This window comes from Odocoileus virginianus, chromosome 17, assembly GCF_023699985.2.
Source record: "Odocoileus virginianus isolate 20LAN1187 ecotype Illinois chromosome 17, Ovbor_1.2, whole genome shotgun sequence".
Classification (NCBI taxonomy): domain Eukaryota; kingdom Metazoa; phylum Chordata; class Mammalia; order Artiodactyla; family Cervidae; genus Odocoileus; species Odocoileus virginianus.
The window spans coordinates 38908969-38929605 of record NC_069690.1 but is presented as its reverse complement, the minus strand read 5'-3'; the positions used below and the strand labels follow the sequence as shown (position 1 = coordinate 38929605).

Here is a 20637-nt window from a genome sequence, read left to right as displayed (position 1 = left end):
CAACTGGAGGCTGGCCCTTCCCCAGCCTGCAAGGCCAGCTCCCCTCATTCCAGCCCCAAGAAATTTCCCAAACAGGGGTTTACAAGGTCTGTTTGCATTTTAAAGGCAACTTCCCCCACCCCACCCCACCCCTCAAAAAGAAAACTTTCCGAAACTTTTCAGGTCCGTTTACATTTTAATATAAACCCTAAACCCGTCTGGGCCTGTTGCCTGGGATTTAGGACTCAGCCCTAAATTCAAAATCTCTTTGGGGGAAGCTTTTTGCTTTTACCACGGCCCCTCCCTTAGGACTGGGCCCGCCCAGGGCTTTTATAAGTGGGGGTGGTCACAGACCCTGGGAGCAGGAGTTCCGGGCTGGCCCAGCCTGACCCCTCACAAGGCCGGCGATCAGGCCAGGGTCACCGAACAGTCACATGTCACTTTGAATGAGAAGCCTTGAACTGAGGCTGAGAAATGAAGTTGGGAAACAGTTCAGCCAAAAGCAATTGGACTTTTTTTTTTTCTTATGTTTTCTGGGGGGAGGGGGAAACCTCTATTGTCCGACTAACCTTCCATGATGCTGGAAAATTGAATTTGTTTCCTGAGCAGTCTGGTCCAATTTCCCCTGGGTGGGGACAAGGACAGGCTCCCCTCCCTGCTGCTTCAACTTAGAAACTTCTGGCTCTGCTCAAAGACCAGGACCCAGAAGGAAGACGGGGACCCTGAGCCCTGGACCTTCCAGACGGCAGCACTCACAACCCGAAACTCGATCTTCCCTCGGGAAGCTTCCATTCCAAGCCCTGCACGTCAGGGAAGCTTTTCCTGGATCTCAGGTTTCCTTGTCCTCACTATCTTAGCACCCTGGGTTTGCTGGACTGCTGTCTTGGCCTGTCCCCCACCCACTGCAGCTCTGCGTCCCCAGCTCCCTGCCTCTGTCTCCAAGCTCTCAGGGTAAGTCCATAGAGGTACAGCTGTAAAGTATTTGTGCTGGCCGCCAGGCTGGCGGGGGGAGCCATCTGCAGCCGGGTAGGGTAGCTGCCAGGCCTGCAACGACGGGAACCCTGGGCCCCAGCCCTTCCCCCTCCCAGCCCCCAGAGCAGGAACTTCACTGTCTATCAAGGCCAAGGAGGCCAAAGGTGAGGGGAATGACCTTGGGGCCACTCCAGGAGTCAGGGGACAGACATAGTTGTCCCCTATTTGGCCACCTGCAGCTGAGCCGAGCTCTGGGTGTGGGGATGGAGGAGGAGCTTTATAAGTTCTAGAACTGACCCCCTAAGCCTCAGTGAGAGATTCATCCTCAGCAGGCCACCACCCCACCACTATCCCCTGTGGGTAACAGAAAAGTTCCAGGCCACTAGCCTGGAGAGGAGAGAGAAGGAAAGGCCTGTCTCCCAGCCCCAGTGAGAAGGACCCAGCTCACCTCCCTGTCGCCTTCGCCCATGCCCCCTCTCCCTCCTGGGGAAGGACACTGAGTGAGTGGACTGCTGGGACAGGCCTCCGGCCATAGCAGACCCATCTGGTTCCAATCAGGCAAGTTGGTTCCCAGATCGTCGAGGGCACACAGGGGAGGGAGACCACAGCCTCACAACTGTGCACCCCAGCAGCCCCCCAAAGTGCAACCCCACCTCACCTCCCAGAGGGGCCTCACACAGCCACTGGAAGACTAGGTGAGGCAGGGATTAGGGGGCCTGCCTCTTCTTTCGTCTTTGTAAAATACTTTTTAAAAAATTAATTATTTGACTGCATCGGGTCTTAGTTGTGGCACTCAGGGTCAGTAGTAGCCGCACGCAGCCTGTGGGATCTTAGGTCCCCAACCAGGAATCAAAGCCATGTCCCCTGCATTAGAAGGCAGATTCTTAACCACTGGATCACCAGGAATGATCCTGGGCCTGCCTTTTCCTACCCAGTAGTCTAACCATACATCCCACACCTCTACCCATAATTAGGCGACCAGATCACAGAGGAGAGAAGGGAAACTGCAAGAAGGGGTTTGGAGGGAGGAGAAAGGGTTGCAAACACCGGGCAAGGGAGCCCTAGAAACCACCAGGTCCCAGCTGGATCTTATTACAAATGGAGACCAGAGGTCCTGAGAAGGAAAGCCAATAGAACCACTAACTGGACTGGGCTGTAAGCCCTATTCAGGCATTCTGCCCACTGGTCCTCACAGGAACTCTATAGATAGGAATCACCATCCCCATTTGACAGAGGGGAAAACTGAGGCTCACAGCAGTTGAATGTCTTACCTGCTTAATCTCACCAGGTGGATCAGTGACCAAGTCTGTCTGAGCCAGAGTCTGAGTACCAGGCTACCCTCCATAGAGTCAAGCCTGCCTCAGCAGCCCAAGTCCCAGAATCCCATTTTTCCTTCCCTGCTGTCTCTAGGCTTGGACCAGGTAGAAGCTCAGTTCTAGAGAAATCTGCCCTCCCCAACCAGGGCCTGCGCTGTTTCTGGACCCTCAACCACCCAGCTCCAACCTTTGTCTCCAGGACCAGGATGAAAGAATAAAGCAGCCTCCCTGGTCATGGCTTGGTGCCAGAGTTCTCATGCTGGCTCTGGGTGACCCTGGCACCTGGGCCTCAACTTCCCCATCAACAAAATGGACCGAGCTATCTGAAACTGGCTTGGACAGTGATACTGATTCCCCAGCCTCCATTCCTGTCATCCTGAACAAACCAAAAGGCTTCCCCCTTGGTTTGGGTGGTCTTTAGACAGTTCTGACCCCAATTTCAGAATTTAGAGCCAGCAAGGGGGCCAAGACAACGGGGCGACCCAGCCAGCCATGGAAGCTGCTAATCTCCATCTCTCCCTGAGGGGACTTCACTGCTGCCTCCACTGAAAGCAATTTGTCATGCCCTGAATTAAGTGATTCCAACAAGGGTTTAATTTCAGTTTAATGGCTCTGTTTTTATGTGTAATTAAATACCACTGCATGGCAAAAATATGTTGTTTGCACTTTGGAGACTGTGTAAGGGTCCAGGAAGCCAATCCCACTGGGTTTCCACTCCACGGCTCCACCGGCCCCTCCCCTTGCCTCGCTGGAGCAGTCCAGGATGATGGAAGGAGGTTGGGGGCCTGGAGAAGGGAGGGGGATGGTGAGGGGAGAGATGGGAGAGGTGGGCCCGGTGCCGCCTGCTCACTCTATTAGAGTATGTTTCTAATTATCTACAACACCCCCACTTCTACTCCCTGACCTCAGGCCTCCCCAGCCTCTGAGACCTCAGACAAAAGGGGAACAGGTTACTCCACAGTGAGCATTTAATTAGTCACCACGGTGGCTGGTGTGATGGCTGCTTCCCCGTGCATGAGTGTGTGTGTGTGCGTGCGTGTGTGTGCGCGTGTGTGTGTGCGTGCCTCGAAGTCTGCTCCATCGCCCCTCCTCCACTCATTGTTCCCTCCCCGCCTTGAGCATGCTTTCTTCCCATTGACCCTCTCCCCCAATTCACAAAGCACCCCCTTTCCTCGCCCCTCCCTAGAACAACGCAGTATCCCAGCCGCTAGCCTGCCTCCCAGCTCCATCCAACCACATCATCTTGACTTTCTCTTCCGAGGTCAGAGGTCATATTGCCATAGGGGTCTGGAATGCAGAGGGAGTTTCTCTGGCCAGGAATTTTTCAGGGTCATTTGCCACACAGCCAAAACCACCACCCCCACCCGCCGCCGCCCAGGAAGGGGGGGGTCCCTGAGCTGGAGCCCCAAGTCCTGCATGCCTCATAACATTCCTGGAGTAACTTGAAGGTGGAATCTGACCCAGAGGGTAGAGGGGTTGGGACAAGCAGCGTTTTCCTGGAAGGAGTTGAAGGAATGGCCATGTCTGGAACCTCAGAACCCTGATAAGAGAAGGGGCCAGGAGTCTTGGCCAGCTTTCCAGAGATTTCCCCACCTGAACCCAATACTGGAGTCAACCCACTTTTCCATTTTTTTTGTTGTTGTTGTTCTCTACTCCCACCTTGCCTTCCTGACAATGGAAAACCCAGCCCCCAACTACAGCCAGACGTCGGGTCTTGATTTCCACTAAGGAGCCAGGAGTGAAGTGAAAGTCACTCAGTCATGCCTCTTAGAGACCCCATGGACTGCCAGGAGTCTGCCAAGCTCCTCTATATGTGGAATTCTCCAGGCAAGAATACTGGAGTGCATTGCCATGCCCTTCTCCAGGGGATCTTCCCCACCCTGGGATCAAACCCAGGTCTCTGGCAACGTGGGCAGATTCTTTACTGTCTGCGTCACCAGGGAAGCCCAAGGAGCTAGGAAATGGAAACCAAATGCCTGATACCAATCGGCATCAATGGGCTCGCAGGTCCTCCACCCCTCTGCTCCAGATCATAATGCCGACATTTCTGCGGGAGGCAGGACAGAGAGCTCAAGGACTTTGAAGTTATTCTAGGTATGGTGGCCCCACTGTGGTCCTCAGCACCCCCTCCCTTCCCACCTCTGCCAGGATGTTGATGCTCCTGTGGCGACTAGACTGACTGAGCATTCAGGGGGATTTGCAGGTCGTGGTGGGAGGGCTTGGGTGCAAACAGACCAGCAGTTCCTCTCTAGAACCCGACTCTCCCCACTGTGACACTGCCCGGGGCAGTTCACTTCCTCTGGCCTGGTAGTGGTAGAGGGTGCTCACATTGACACGCAGTTGCTTTTATTTCCTTCTTTTTTGACAACTAGCACCTGGCTCCCAGATCGTGGGGGCAGGAACCGGGGGTGGGGGTGGGGAATCTGTGAGCTGTGGGATTCCTGCTCCCAAAGTACACATCCTCTGTTCTCTGGAGCAAGACAGCGGCCCCCACCCCCACCCCACCACCACAAGCCCTGCATTGATGACAACTAATGAGTGGGGGAGGGAAGTACACACATACACTGTGAATTTCACTGTCTCTTGGCATCGCACACATTCGTACTGAGACTCACAGAGCCTGCAGAGACACACCACACAAGTGTGCACCACGTCTATACGCACGGTGCCTGGATACACTTACCCTGTAAAAGCCTACACTCTCACTCACACTTCAGGTATCACTTTGCCATATGCACACACATGCACGCACACACACACACGTTATAAATACACTTATATCACAAAGGTACATCCCAGGCCACATGGGCAGCCACCTCCCAAGCAGACCCAGCACTTTTCTGGGAGGCCCATGAAAGGAAAAGGACCTCTTACCTCCCACTCCAAGAACACAAGGGTAGAGCACTGGAAAGAGGGATTGGAGACAAAGGGGAATTTAAAGAAATGCCTTAGGGAAAGAGATACTCTCCCTCCATTTGGCTTAGGGACCTAAAACTTCGCTGTCAGCCCACACTCGCCTCCTCCCCCTGTATGCCTTGGCCTCGGCTCCAGAAGTAGGGGGCTCTATGAAGAGCAGCCCCCTGGCTGAAGGAGCTTTGCTTTGTTCTTTATCTCCTGCTGCAGGCAGCAGCCTGTGGTGCCTCGGGAAAACTAGGTGGCTGTGAGATGCCGCCACTGAGGCAGAGTCAGAGAGATGAGGATCGCAGCCCCAGCCGCAAGATTCAGACAGCACAGGTGCCAGTGCATCGGGGCCAGTGAAATCGAGAAGCCTGGGAGCACCTCAAGAGATCAAATACATGTACACACACACACTCCACAGAAGTGAGGGGTGAGAAGCACTGGGAGATAACCAGGAACCCAGTGGTACCACGTGGACAGACATTCTAGGGCTGGCACTGAGAGCCCACAGCCCGGTGAGCCCAGGACAGTGAGATTAAAGATAACCAACCACACTCCCAAACCCTCAGAATCAAACCTCAGTGCAGCCCCCAGTCAAGAATCCAGGCAGTCAGAGCTGTGGAATGAATTGGAGAGCTTATCCCCTTTCCCCAGCTTCAGGGCAGTCCCTCCCCCCACTAAATTGATAAATCAAATCCAGACACAAACCCAATCTGCCCAATGTCCTAGAAAATGCCCCCGCTTCACTCACCAGCTGATCTCAGAAATAGCTTTGGCCCAGCAAGGCTGTCCCTGCTCGCTCCCTCCCTTCCGAAGCCATTACTGACCCACCAGGAGTCTGTACACAGACAGCACAGACTTTGGGGACAGAGCGGCCTCCCAGGAAGAGGCTGCAGGGAAGAGGAGGGTGAACTGGCTGACCCTTTGCAGTCCTTTTACCACCTAAGACAGCTCTCCCATCCCTAGTAATTCCCTGTCTTTAGTTGTAAATAAATCAACCAAACACCATTGTCTAGGGTTTTTTTGGTTTTGTTCTGTTTTGTTAAAAAAAAAAAAAGACAAGACATCATGGCCAACTGGTAGGTTCCTAAATCTCCGCCCATCCAGTTGAGCCAGAAAATGCCCAGGGGTAGTGAAATATAGGGGAGGAAAATCCAGGGAAGGAGACGTGGGGAGGAAGGCAGAGCCACAGACAGTGAACCACTGAAGGATGCCGTCATCCTGTGACTTCCTGTCTGTGACCACAAACGGAGGAGGAAGGAGGACCCCAGGTAAGTCCCTCACCTCCCAGCATGGCGATCCCTTTCTCCATCAGGCACATACATTCTTTCCTCCTACTCTGATTGCTCAGAGATGGGCCCCACCTCCCCAGCTCTCTGCAGGGCTTCCCCTGACCTCTTCCCTTCCCCAGAGCAGGGTCTCAGTTGCCAGGCATCAAGCCAAGGTGGGCTTGCCCCTACAGGTCCTTCCCCCTGGAAGGACCTGGGGAGGAGTAAATGGGAGCCTGGCAGGTTTCAGTTTTGGGATTGAGTCTCAGTGGGTCTCCTGCTACCCCTCACCTTCCCTAAGGTAGGGACTAGACCTCCTGACTAGACTGAGGGAAGGGACAATGGTCAAGCTACATGTCTACTTTCCCTCCCTGATTATGGAACTGGGACTCCACGTTCTGACTAGACTGAGGGAAGGGACAATGGTCAAGCTACATGTCTACTTTCCTCCCCTGATTATGGAACCGGGACTTCTCTTCTCCCACAGACTTGGGCTCACCTTGCAGGAGGTGGCCCCACATATCTACATCAGAGGGAGTCAAGATGAGTTCCCAGGGCTGCAAACTAGAGCTGGCATGTAGTATGTGGTCAACAAGTGTTTATAGATGGCTGAAGGGCTGAAGGGCTGAATGGATGAATGAATCCAGGATCAATTTGGAAACATACCAGGGCTCTCTCGGGCTATCTAAGCCCATAGGGGACACCCCTAGGCTTCGGCTCACCCCAAGCACACACCCATGCTCATCAGCACACACGCACACACACATACACACAAACACACCCCGAAGGAAACTTCTAGGCCAGAGGCAAAGCCAAGACTCAGACCTAGGCTCCAGGTCAGCTCTGCAGCCTCCAGGGGAGGGGGCAGCAGGGGGCACTGAGCCCCCTGCCTGCTGACAGGCTCACTCTCGGAAGCTGTCAGCCAGCTGGTGGCAGTCCAGCTCCCCCTTCGGCTCCAGGCCCCCCGGAAGCTTCACTCCCGTCTTCCGGTCCACACACCAGCACTTGCCGCGCTGCCCATCCAGGGCCGGGTGACACTGCCAAGACAAGGGTGTGAGAGGTCAGGTTCCCAGGCGGCCACCCCCGATCCCAGCCCAGCCCCCAGATCAGACAGTGGTTTCCAACTGGTCTCTGAGGGTGGAGGCTCTCTTGGAGAGGGTGGAGGCTCTCTTGGACATGAGTTCTCTGAGTTCACCGGAGTGGAGCAAAGGTGGCCAAGAAGGAAAGGCCCAAAGAGTCTGGGAAGGCAGAGCCCTGAGGAAGTTCTATAGAGCCCCTGGAGAGGAGATGGGATCCACAGAGTTGAAAGGTACAGCTGGATGTCAAAGGCTAGGGTCCAGTTTGAAGTTTTTAGTTTGGGTTCTGATTGTATTTTGGCTTGAGTTCTGACTGTGTTGAGACTTCGAGAATAGGATTATAGTTAAGATTGTGATTATCCACATTGAAGTTAGGGTAGCATTAGGATAAGAGTTACAGTCGAATTGGGAATTATGACTACAGTTTGAGTGGGGTAAGGCCGAGAGCCCAGGTCAGAAATGGAATTGGGACAGAGATAGAGGCCGAGGTGAGATCAAATAAAGCAGTTGGGCTAAACTTTAGGTCGGGCTTAGACGGGAGAGGAGGGAGGGTAGGGGGTAAAGGTATATTTCAGAGTCAGAATTAGAGTTGAAGTGAAGGATGTCTCAAGGGTCAGAACTGGCCAGATGATAAAGGGTCAAGTGTCAGGATTTTCAGTGAATAAAAATGGGAAGGAAACACACAGAACTGTATAACACAAAGAATGAGCCTTAATGTAAACTATGGACTCTGGTTAATAACTAATAATCAATTTTAGTTCCCTGGTGGTCCAATGGTTAGGACTCGGCACGTTCACTGCCAGGGGTCCAGATTCAATCCTAGATCAGCAAACAAAGATCCCACAAGCCAGGTGGCTTGGCCAAAACAAAAGGAAAAAGAAAAATTGAGATAGGATAAAACTGGTATTGGGACAAAGGCTATAGAAAGGTTTGACACTGATTTGGGGCAGGGGATCTTTCTGGTTCTCCACCATTGCACCCCACCTCATAACCTCCTCATGCCACCCTAGGGTGTGCAGACTCGGGGGCAGCCTTTCCCCTCCTAGCTAGGCATCTTCTGGCCCAATGGTGGTCCACTTTGTGGATTCGCCTGTAGAGCATGAAGTGAGGGAACGTGTGTGTCCATGCCCAGGAGGGCTGAAGGAGATCCAGGCCTCATCCAGCACAAGGCCACCCAGTGCCCTGCCCAGATATGCCACCATCCCAGGTAAGCCTGACTCTGACAGACCAGAGATGTAGCTGGAGCAAGTCTGCCTCACTGACCATCCCAGCTTCCTGGGGGCTTGTCAGAGGAACCCATGTTCCAAGGGTGTGAGGAGGCCTAGAGGTTTCTGCATCCGTCTCCTCTCCTGCCTTCTTCTTCCTCTGCTCCACCCGAAGCGCCTGTTCGCAGCTGTCAGGTCTGCCTTCCCCCCAGGTTGGCCGACCCCCAGGTCCTCTGGGTGGCTCAGCTCAGGGGAAGGGGCGTGTTGAGTTTTCTCTGCAACACCTCAAGACCTAGCCCCTCCATCCGCAGATGACACCTCAGACATCCAGGGACAAAGGAAAACTACTCACAGGAATGGAGGTGGAGAGGGGAGGGCTTGGGAGGCAGAGGCTGACAGGGGTGCTGGGTCTGCCTCACAGATAGTGGCTACGGAGGCCATGGAAATAGCCCTGGATGGGGAGGCAGGATGACTAGCCTGCCTTTAACTTGCTCCGTGACTCTGGGCTGCCCTCTGCCCCTCCCGGGGCCTCAGTCTCCTCATCTGAGGGGGGAATTGGCAAAGTGAACTAAGGTCCTGAGTCTGGGGGTAGGGTGGTTTGGAGAGGGTCTAAGGGGTGAGGTTGGGGCTGGGGAGCCTCCCCCTTCCTGAGACTGCCATCCCAGACAGCCCAGAGCTGAGGCCGGGCTGAGCCGACGGAGACGGAGACGCACCTGCTTGGGGTGGAAGTTGCCGTTGCGGTCGCAGTTGGGGATGGGAATGATGTAAAGGTCTTCGTGGGTGCGGCTCTGTGAGGCGGCCAGCCGCTCCAGTGCCCGGTGCAGCTCACTCTGGCAGGAGCCCTGGGGCTGGAGGAGGGGAAGATGAAACTGTTTAGCAGGAGCAGAAGAGGCAGAGGGACCAGGGCTGAGGGTCAGATCAGGACTGTAGGCTCTGAAGGAGGGATCAGGCCTGGAGGCCGAGCAGGCCTTCAGTGAGATGAAAGGAGGGGCTCGGGTTTAGGGCACGCTGGCGGGCAGGACAGAGGGACATTGAGGAGAGGATCTCGAGCCAAAAAGCTTCTAAAAAGGAGGGGTGTGACGTGAAGGGATCTAGTGGGGAAGGGAAATCTATGGAGAAGGACAGGAAGGGGATGATGTCTAAATAAGACGGAAGGATGAAATCATATAATTAACAACTTGTAAGACCCAGGCACGGATCCATCAGAACCACCCATCAGAAAGGACATTAGCCAGACCCTGGATCAAGGTCCCAAGGCTCCCTACTATGGCCAGCTTGAACTCTCAAGTTACTGAGAAGCTCCGGAGTAAGGAATCCAGGGGAAGTGCCAAGCAACATCAGGGGGCTTGGGGCAACTGCTATTCACCAACCAGTGTGGAGTGTCTCAGTATTTAACAGTAACTTCAGCTGTCCCTAATGTCTAGAACTGCTGAACCAGAAAGGAATTTCAACAGGAGTGAGGACTTTTCTGGGTCCTGATGACACACACAAGGTGTACATAGCAGATAGCCAAAGAATGCTTGCTGAACAGACACTGTCCGGATCTGGTGTGGTGGTGGCGATGGTGGTGGTGTGTGCCTATGCACGTGCACATTTGATCAGCGGTCCTCACCACAGGCCGGGCTTCCTCTCGGGGCACCCCGATGACCTTCATCTTGCCCCCACTGGTGCTCCGGTCTCGAATTTTGGCTAAGTGCTTCTGCAGGCACTTGCGGTCGTGGGCGCTGCAGGGGCTGAAGCTGTTATTGGGGTGGTCACCCTCGTCCTTGTCTGCAATCAGGCCAAGAGGGGGAGAGGTCAGTGCTTATAAAGGGCAAGACAGCAGAGCAACCCGACTTCCCATCTGCATTCTCCTCCTTGGGGAGTCTCCAGCCTGGTGCTAGAAGAACCAGGGGAAGAGCAGGGGGTCTGGGGGTGAGAAGAAATGAAATCAGCACCCCAGTTTCCTCCCCGCTCCCCTGGATCTTCTCAGGAGAATATTCCTCTTGGAGTCCTTGATTTTTCCTTCACTCCACCCAGTCCAGTCCTCAGATGAGTCACCAGCTGCAGCCGCCCAAACAGCAGGAGGGTCCCCTGGGCCTTGCAGGGAGGTCTGAGGCAGGCCGAGGGCCCCACATTCATGTCCCCCTTCCATTCAGCTCTCCCTACCATCCCCCTTCTCTGTCTGCTCTTTCTTCCTGTCTCCTTTCCTGCTCCTTTCAGCGTCTGGCTGAGCCAGCCAGGGGATCCCCAGGGCTGTCAGCTCTGCTGACCCTCTTCCAAATGGCCAGAATCAAAGTTTCCATGAGTGATGAGAAACATGGCCCTAAAGCTCTCTCCATTGGCTGGAGAGGAGAAATGGGAGTGGGTGTGTGTGCTTGCATGTGAAAAGTGTGTGCGTGTGTGGGGGGGAGAGACACTGTGTGGCCCCCAGGACCAAAAGAATACCCTTGCACATTCCTGCAGCCCCCCACCCCACCACTCCAAAGTCTCCCATCCTTAGATTTCAGATCTCATCCAAAGTGCCTATCTGCTGCCCAGAGCCAGGGCACTGGGGATCTGGAGATGGGGGTGGGCTGGACCACCACCCTCTCCCTGGGATCTCTTAAAGGCTCTATCTGAACTCAAGAAAAAAAAAAAAAAAAACCATCCAGAAGTCCCAGAACTATAACCTCTGCTCCTTCCTCCTGGCAGCCAAAACCAGAACGCAGAGCTGAGCTGGAGGAAGAGGTCTCAAGATCTCTCTGCACATCAGAGCCACCTCTGAAACGCTCAGGCTTGGCAGCCTGCTGCTGACCCAAGTGCAAAGCCCCTGCCAGCATTCCAGATGTTGGCAGCCGGACAGAAGGTTACATCTGGTTTGCGTCAGGATTTTTTTTTTTTTTCCTGAGGAGTTAGCAGGTTCCTCCACGCATGGCAGCAGTCCCAGAGCTGCCTTGGGGTCAAATTGTATTTTTCTGCTGAGCCAAAGTTAGTTGGGGGGGTTAGTTCTCTTCTTATTCTCCTAGTTCTGGGGGTGTGGAGGGGTGAAGCACATAGATAAAGAGAAGCCAGACAAGGAGGAATCTAGACCCCCAAGAAGTCTGTGTCAAGATTCCACACCAAAGGTTATTTATAAAGCTGAGTCACCAAGGATGGGAAAAGGTTTTGTCACGGGTGCAGGGCTGGCTTAGAGAAAAGAACCAGAGGGAAGGAATAAATGAAGCATAGAGATATAATCCTTCCTTCTGCGTATGTAACATCTCAAGAAGGACAGTCTGTTGGGGACTTCTGTCCCAAAAGATGACAACAAGTTTCCAAAGGTCAACCAAGGAGAAGCCTTGAAGACAAAGACCAACAAAGACCTCCCAGCTGGTGTGGGCAGCAGAAGAAGGGGCTGGTCAATTTCAGAAGACCAGGATTGTGCAAAGGGGCCCATAAGAAGTCAGACCCCAAGCCCTCAGCCAGGAACCAGAGAGAAGACCTGAGATCCAGGCTCCTCCCTGAAGACCCTCCCAAGGAACTTTCTGCCCAAGAAGGCCCAGGCTGGCCAGTGACCCTCCCCACACACACGCCACTCTCATCTTGCACAAAGCCACAAGACTTGTGGCTGGACTCAGCTTCGCAGGGGTTTAGGCTGGAGCTGGCAATGGGAAAGAAAGGAAATAGAAGACTGAAAAAATTGAAGCCAAATCTTGGAACCACAGGGGCTAAGCTGAGCTGGGAACAAAGAGGCCACCACTCTACCTGGAAAGGCTGAAAGAATCCCAGGGGCTCATTTGCCACAACTCACAAGTGCCTCGATGGCCTCCGTTGACCTGGAGGTTTTTCGCTGTCTTTCCTTTGAGTTTGCTTTCTTTTCATGACCATAAAAGAAAGCTCAGTTGCGCGCAGTGACACTTGTGCCTCTTGATAAGTGGCCAGATATTCTTTAGGTCCCCTAGGAAGAGTTTTTCTAATGCAGGGGGCTGCCTCAGGAGGTAGAGAGCTCCCTGTCCTGGAGGTGGGGCAAGTCAGAGTGGCAGAGGCCTCAAGGACCCGGCAAGATCTGCAGTAGAGGTCTGACTGCTTTCCAACGTTGTGTTCCCATGAGTCGAAGTTCGCACAGACACTCAGGGGATTATTAAAAGATATTTGGAATGTTTATCCCCTAACTTAAGAAGTACCATTAAGGAGGAAAACTGGGTCCACTCACTGAACCCTGGGGCTGCATGGGGCATAGGATGAGCCTGGAACATAGTTCTTGTTTTGTATTGGCAGGCCCCCATCACATGGCAGGAAGGGGGAGGTTATCTGGGGAAAGCTGAGCAGATTGCCTGCCTGGCCTCTTCTCCCTTGGTTCCCCACCGCCCAGCACACTTAGTCGTTAGAGTAGAATCCAGCAGACGGGAGAGTGGCTTCATACTGCCTCTTGCAGGGGCATGGGTACAGAGTATGTCCCTATCTGCCAGCACAGAGGCAGAGGATTCAAGGATCACAAACACACACAAACAATCACGTGTCCAGACACACACTGGTCCACATGTGCACACCCACATGCACCCTGGCGCCCTGACCCTGCCCTGGGCAGAGCACACTGACTATCCTGGCTGTTGACTTTCCACTTAATCTGTAACTTTTCATTGTCTAGCCTTGTTTCACTGGCAGACGGAGGCCCCACCCCAGGATCCACCCCAGGCACTAGCTTTGGGAGGGCAAAGTTCGTAGCCTTGAGTCTCTTAAAAAAAAAAAAAGTTCATCTTCCCATCTCTACAACCTGCTAAACGCTTGCTACTTACTTCCCTGCTCACCCAGGAGGTCCAGCCACATTGTGCTGCTCACCTAGGTGGTGCTTCTGGAAAAACCACGATCCTGGTGGGTTTCCCTCTGAGCAGGAGCCAGGGTCAGACCTTCCCCCTCACTTCCCCAGCAAAGGTCAGACTCCTTACATCTGAAAGATCTGTTTGGGAGCTGGGGCTTCCCAGGTAGGCCAGGTCACCTTATCCGGCCCTGCTGGAGTAGGCCAAGGATGTTCCATCACAGGGGAAATGTGGTCTCTGCTCCAGCCACAGAGGAAGGGCAGGCACCCAGAGAAAAAAGAGGCTCCACAGCTTTGGCACCAGTGGCTGCAAAGTTCATGGTCAAAGCTAGAGGATTTCCTTTTTCTTGCTGCCCAATTTCATCCCCATGATTTCTCCTCCACTCCAGCCCACACCTGGCTCAAGATGCCTAGGGTGAGGCTCCGAGGTAGGTGGGCCCAGCCACCTAGACATGAGCTGGAGGGTCACCCAGCTGTCCTGTAAGAAAGGCCTGGACTCTCACTAGAGAAGCCAAGATCCCCATGCCAGGTACCAGGCCTTTCTCTGAGGTCTGGTTCAAGTGGGGGCCCCCTCTCACCCTTGTGCCATGACTGCTGGCCTCAAAGCGTCAGAGAAGGGCAGCTGGCCCCTCCACTCCACTCCTCTGCATGTCCCTCAGCTTTGCTCACTTGCCCCATTGTCCCCTAAAAGCCCTAGCGTCATGGGAGAAGCTAAGCTTCCACTTAAATCCATTTGGCTTCCTGTTCATCACCAAACTCTCATTGCTCCAACATTGAGCTCTTACTCCATGCCAGATGCCCCACACCTACAAGTTGGGTCCTGTTGTCCCCCCTTTTTACACATGAGGAAATGAAGCAGAATGGCTGGAGGAAAGGAGAACTTATCTCTGCGGCTCCTATGCCTTTAAATGGAAAGGCTCCTGATACCCAAAGCACCAATAATTCTGACTTTGCCAAAACTGAAGAAAAAATGTTAAGCAGCCATGCTCCTCCTTCCCCCCTCCCCCAAGGCACAGAATTTCTGGGAAGGCCCTGTTCCCATGACGTGACTGGATTCCCAGTATTGAAGTAGGGGGGACAATATTTGCTGTGTCGACTAAAAATTAACCCAGCCTGCATGTTCCCTAACACTGTCCCAGAGGGACCAGGGCACAGCTTCGGATCACCCCAGTTCAAATGCTGGTCTTCCCACCATCCCCTCCCCTAGGTTCCACGAGTCAAGGGTCAGTACCACTGAATCAGGATCGTGAATTTCTGAGGCAGGTGTCCCCACTCCGCCCTCACCTCTGTTGGCCTGGCTCGAAAAGCTGGGACAGGGGGTCATGGCAGAGGGTGGAGGCGGGGGACCACGGAGAGGGATGTGGGGAGACCTGCCCCCCTGAGCAAAGAGTCAGCCTCCGGACCACAGCAGACCAAGGGAGGAGGCTGCCCTCCCCAAGTCACCTGCTGAAACTCAGCCCCAAGAGGAAAAGGCAGGAAGGAAAGTTCAACTGATACCTCTGCCAAAACCTAGGCAAGAAAGCCAAAGCCTTGGGACATAACAGGGACAGTGGCCTATTGACAGTGGAAGGCTCAGAAGGATAGCCGGCAGAGGGACCAAGCTCTGGCCTCCAGATCTCACCAGACACCCTGCAGGGCTGCCACACAACCCTAGGGGGCGCCTTTCACATGGTGCGGCATGGCCTGGGATGGGGCAGGGGTACTTCGGGGATGACTGGGAGGTCAGAGGTCAAGGACACAGTTTACTGAGTGGGGACCTAGTGTCCCCAGGGTCCCCTCACCTCCTCTTTCCCTCTCCTGATTTCTGCCTGCCCTGCAAGGATGGAGGCCAAGGCAAGGAGGGAAGGCGGAGAGGGGTTGAGAGACCCGGGCCCTATAATCTAAAGAGGACCTACTGCTGCCAGTCGAGGCTGGTGTACATGATGTCCATAGGGCACTCACAAACTGTTCACGCCATGCCTCCCCAGATCTCCTAGCGGAACAGTTTTCTGCACTATGGGATGGGCTGTTCCTACCTAGCCAGGAAAGAAGGGGATAAAGGCTCTTCTCTTCTGCCTCAGGTTCAAGTTGGTGAGACAGGAAGAGCCCACCAGCCACCCTAATCTGAGGCCAGTCACCCGCTGGCGGGGGGAGGATGAAGATGCACGGGGAAAGTGGACCTGTTGTACCCAAGGAGCCCAAGGGCTCAGCCCTCACTCCCAGTCTGGTCTGGCACCAGAACCCCTCCTCCCCACTGGCACTGGCATCTGTACCCCAGGATCAGCGACTTGCACCCCAAGACTCCCCTCCACGGCCTCCCAGATGTGCTGGGTGCCAGGCTGGCATTTCTCCTAGAATGTTTTCTGCTGACCTATCTCTCGCTGCCCAGGAGCAGGAAGGGCAGAGAGGCCTGAGGCTCAGACCCCTGGGGTCCACCTCCTTCCTGTTTTCCCTGCATCCTGCTCTCCTCTGGCTAACAAGCTGCAGAGGATTGAGGAAGTGGAGCGGCCTGGGACCCAGGGCAGGAAGCTTGGGGCCGCAGTCCCAGCATCCGGACTGCAACAATGGAAGCTTCAAGCACCAGGAAAAGAGACAGACACTGACAGAGGCACCGGGAGAGCAAAACAGAGTCAGACAGGGAACAAGAAACAGAGGCAGAGGGAGAGAAAGGCAGGCAGAGGCTCCAAAAGTAACAGAGAAAGACAGGAACAGAGAGAGACAGAGATAGAAAGGGTGACAGAGACAAGAGAAAGGGCAACAGAAAGAGACTGAGATGAAAGTGAGCGAAGCAGAGCAACAAAAACAGGAAAAGGAATAAGATAAGGAGAAAGAAGCTGATAACGGACAGGAGATAGTGATGAAAGGAGAATTTGAGAATGTTGTTAGTGAAACTAGAGATTGAGAGACGCAGCAGGAAAGAACAAAGAATAAGAGGAAGAAGGAGAGCGACGGAGAAAGGTTATTACAAGAAACTGAAAGTCTCACCAAGATATACAAAAAGAGAAAGTGTAAGAATGAGGGCCTTCTAAACCTCTCTCTATCTCGATCTCGATCTCGATCTCTCTCTCCCCACTCCACCCCCACCCCGACCTTCCATCCCTGCTCCCTATCCCGTTAGGTTTCTGCAGCTCTGGGCTGGGAACCAAGACTTGCTTCTCTTCTGCCACCTCAGAGGGCACCTGCCAGGAGCAAGGAGCAGGGTGCCTGTGTACCAGGGCAGGAGGAGGTGCCCAGGCCTGACAGAGAGACCCATGTCTTCCCAATACCTCTCAAAAAGCTAGGTGAGCCGGCCTGGGACTTTGGGAAAGGGCCACTCTGATGCCCCCTCACCACCAAAACCTCTCTAATTTGCGTGTCCCACTCCATCCCACTTCAATGTCAAAAGTCCAAGCCCTGGGTTCTCAGACTCTTGGGGCTTCAGCTGAGCCCAGAGTGAGGGAAGGTCACTGGCTCAGGAACAGAAAGTCTCCAGGCCACCGTCCCCATCCCCCCAGTATCTGGCCCCTCACGTGCAGGCTGCAGCTGCTGGCTGGACCAGGTCACTTAACTTTCCACCCTTACAGCAGCAGCCAGGACTACCATTGAGACTCTCTTCCCAAACAGGTACCCTTCAGATGGAAGAATGGCACAGAGTCCTCTGTGATGGTGGCAACAGGCTGCCAGGGACTTGATAGCAGTTTCCTTGGCTGACCCTGTCCCATCCCAGTCGGGCCCTGCCACGTACCTGTCTTCTGCTCAACTCACAGCGGATTTTCAAGCGCCTTCTGGGCCAACCCGAATGGGAAAGGGGGCTTCTGGGAGGGCAAGACCCCAGGGAGGGCATGCAAGGGCAGGGGCACCTTACCAGAGGGCTGCAGGCTTTCCTGGATGGCCTCGATCTCTGCCAGCTCCATGCACACGCCTTGTCCGTGCACCAACGTGTGCAGGGGCTTCTCGACGCCCCGGGGCGGGTAGCAGCGCAGGCCGGAGCCGCAGCGGGGGGTGTACACACCACAGGGCATCCCCTTGCCCAGGGCGCAAGTGGCGCAACAGCCGCAGCCCGGCTCTCGCACTAGCTCCTCGCAGCCCACGGGGGGGCGGCAGCGCGCCAGCTTCTCCTCGGAGCAGGGCGGGCAGTGGATGGCTTCGTCGCCCAGGCTCGGCCCGGGCCCGGCGGCCAGCAGCAGCGCGGCCACGAGGCAGAGGGACAGCATGACCGGACGGGGACGGGGCGCGGGCTGGCAGCGGGGAACACACGGGGGCAAGCGCCCGGCGCGCCTGGAGGACCCGACCCGGAGGACGCGGGGACACGCGGTGGCCCCCGCTGGAGGACAAGGACGGAGCCGAGGAAGTTAGCAAGCTGGCCGGAGGGGAGAGAGCCTGGCCGCCGAGGCGCTGCGCCGCATCCTCGGCCTGGCCCAGGCAGCGGGCGGTGGGGGGGCAGGGGGCTGAGCGGCTGCCCGGGACCGGCTCCCCCGGACTTTATACGGGCCCCTGGCCACACCCCCAGCGCCGTCCCAGTGGTGGGGGAGGGGCGGGGGAGAGGGAGACGGAGAGGCGGCTGTTAGGGGGAGGGGGCGCTGTCCTAAGTCGCTGCCGCCGCTACAACATCTGAAAGTCCTTTTCTGCCGCAGGAGGAAGCGGCGCAGTTTGGAAGCCACGGCAGGGACCGAGAGCGCTTCCGAACTGGGGCCCCGGGGGGCAGCGAAGGGCAAGGAAAAGCTAAGGCGCTGCTCCTCGGTTCCCCCACCCCCGACCTTGGAGGATTCTCCCCCGAACCCCTGAGATGGCCCGCGGTCCCCCAAGCTGAGAGCGCGGCGACCTCCTGGCCCCAACTCCCGGGTCCGAGATTCAGTCTCCCTGGCCGGAGAGAGTCCTTTCCACCCCACTCCAGGGCTTCGCCTCTCAGCCGCTGGAGACCTGGTCCGGGGAGGAGGGGAAAGGGGGCCCAGAAGGGTCTGATGGCCCTAAAAAGTTAATACGCTGTCTCCTCCTCACTCGTCCGTTCCAACCTGCTGTCGCCCCCAGCTCCCCGGGGGCTCATTGGAGCCCCTGTCCCTTCTGGCTTACCCAGGATGAAATCAACAAAACTCCCACACGGAGAGGGAGGTCCCCAGACGCTTGCTCCTTCCTGGATGTTTGCTTCTATTGCCCAGACCCATCCCCAGAGGGAAACTGGCTGAGGAGGTTGCCACTCTCAAAGGCAAATGTGCATTGCACAACTCCAGAGGGCACCATTTCTCTTGTTGTCATTGTAGACTTGTATAGCTGTTCTGACCGTCTTCCAGCAGATGGCACTCAATGGCTTTGAGAACTGGGGTGCCTTTTCTAATTCACCCAACGGTGCTATTTGGGCTAGTGTCAGGGTTGGCTAGGGCCTCCGTGAAATCCTGTTGGTGCCTGTATGCTCCTTGCCTCAATTCTGCAGGGGTTAGGAGGGGTTCTAGAGTAGCATTTGGAGCAGGGACTCCTCTCCTAGATGGTCTCTCAGGTCCTCCCTCCCCACCCTCCCCCAACGTTTCTGCTATCCTGGACCTGATTTCAGGGTAAGGGCTCCTGTCCAGGCATAATAGGTGACCCGCTGTGGATTTTTCTGGCTTGGCCTAGAAAGCTGCAGGGTAGCCAAGCTGAAGTGCAGATCAGAGACCCTCTTTCTGCTTCCTCCCCCAGGACAGAGGTCCTTCAGTCTCACAGGGATTGGGCCATCTACCTTCTGCAAGTGCAGACTGTCCAGGTGAGAGTAGGGAGGCAGAGGGGCTAGAAGCTGGCCCCCCTCAGGGACAGAACCAAAAGTTGCAAACTGACGGCACCTACTGGCAGGACTGCAGAAGGACTGGAGAGTCACAGCTGGGGACACAATTTCGGGATGCTCCATGGACATCTCACAGACGACTGGGGTCTCTTCTGCCCAATCTGTCTTGGCCCAAAGAGGGCCAGGCTCCTCCAGTCCCTGGGGGAAGTCCGGCCTGTCCCCAATTCAGAAAACTGCCCCCAGCTCTCCCAATTCCTTCATCATCATGGGACGCAGTTCTGCCACCAACTTACTGAATGAACTTGGACACCACCCCTTAGAGCTCGAACGTCCCTAACTAGAGTGGAGGTAGGTCATCTCCACCTGGCCTACCTCAAACTGGGACCAGGAAGAATAGTTCTGATTGCAATGCTGGACTTGTCTCCTGGATAGCAAACCTGGGAGGGATAAAGGTGCTAGGACAGGAGGAAGGAGGGCAGAAGAGGCTGAACTGAAGCCGAGAGAAGTGGCAGGAGATCAAGCATGAGTGCAGGTGAGTGTCGGAAATCTGGACATTTTTCCAGGTGAGACATGTCCACACCTCTACCCCAGCAGCTCCTCCCACCCCAAGTCCATCCTCAGGCTTGCCCACATTGCCATCTGGGATAATTCCTAGGAGGCAGGAAAATGGATATGAGAGCTCTTCCAAGCACCTCCCCATCATACATGCAACCCACCTTTACTAAACACTATTGTGTGCAGACTTTGTGCTAATACAGAGCATCCAGACACGGCTGAGACCACTGTCCATCCTCAGGGAGCTCACTGCCTAGTGAGGGGAGACAGGCATATGAATAAAATAAGTGCAGGCGCCCTGGGAGTATCTATATGGGGCATGGTGGGGACCCAGATGCACAAATGGTCAGTTCTAACCGAGGACAAGGAAAGACTTCATAGAGGAAGTGACTCTTGGACCAATGGTCTTCCATCCATGCTAGAGGGATAAACACAGATATTAGCATCAGGGGGACTTTCCAGGTGGCACTAGTGGTAAAGAACCCACCTACCAATGCAGGAGACACAGATTTGATCCCTGGGTCGGTAAGATCCCCTGGAGGAGTAAATGGCAACCTATGCCATTATTCTTGCCTGGAAAAATCCCATGGACAGAGGAGCCTGGTGGGCTACAGCCCACGGGGTCGCAAAGAGTCAGACACAAATGAGCACAGACACATTAGCATCAGGCTGACCTGGATTCTATCCTGGTTTTGTCACCAGTAACTGAAACAAGATACTCTGAGTTTCACAGTCCTTACCCAGAAAGAAGGGTAGGGAGGGAAGAGATTGAAAGAGTGGCCTTTGCGGTGCCCAGCACACATATGCTCCTAACCTCCCCTGCTAGAAACTAATTTCTCCACCTGGCTGGACATGCCCTGGTGGCAGGAACTGGGTCTCCTCCCCCAGATTAGAAGCTCCCA

At 55.0% G+C, this 20637-nt stretch overlaps 1 protein-coding gene and 1 long non-coding RNA gene across 2 annotated transcripts; one reads left to right on the top strand and one right to left on the bottom strand.

The window, feature by feature from the left end:
• The first annotated feature begins 224 nt into the window (after positions 1 to 224).
• LOC139039118 (uncharacterized) lies at positions 225 to 2919 on the top strand. Its single transcript, XR_011492321.1, has 2 exons — positions 225 to 930; positions 2362 to 2919. It is a non-coding gene; the product is annotated as an uncharacterized lncRNA (long non-coding RNA).
• Positions 2920 to 4596: 1677 nt separating this feature from the next.
• On the bottom strand, positions 4597 to 17891 carry IGFBP4 (insulin like growth factor binding protein 4). The gene is made up of 4 exons (XM_020890114.2): positions 17294 to 17891; positions 10327 to 10484; positions 9428 to 9562; positions 4597 to 7470 (listed from the first exon to the last, which is right to left on the bottom strand). Exons 1-4 carry the CDS (start codon positions 17640 to 17642, stop codon positions 7336 to 7338), a joined length of 777 nt encoding a protein of 258 aa, XP_020745773.1. The 5' UTR covers positions 17643 to 17891; the 3' UTR covers positions 4597 to 7335.
• Between the last annotated feature and the right edge of the window lie 2746 nt (positions 17892 to 20637).

Coding starts and splice junctions, on each gene's coding strand:
- IGFBP4 (XM_020890114.2), bottom strand. CDS start 17,642: ATGCTGTCCCTCTGCCTCGTGGCCGCGCTGCTGCTGGCCGCCGGGCCC. Junction 9,563..10,326: donor GAGAGGAAGCCCGGCCTGTG/GTGAGGACCGCT, acceptor CCCCTCCTCCAG/CCCCAGGGCTCCTGCCAGAG. Junction 7,471..9,427: donor GCAACTTCCACCCCAAGCAG/GTGCGTCTCCGT, acceptor TTGTCTTGGCAG/TGTCACCCGGCCCTGGATGG.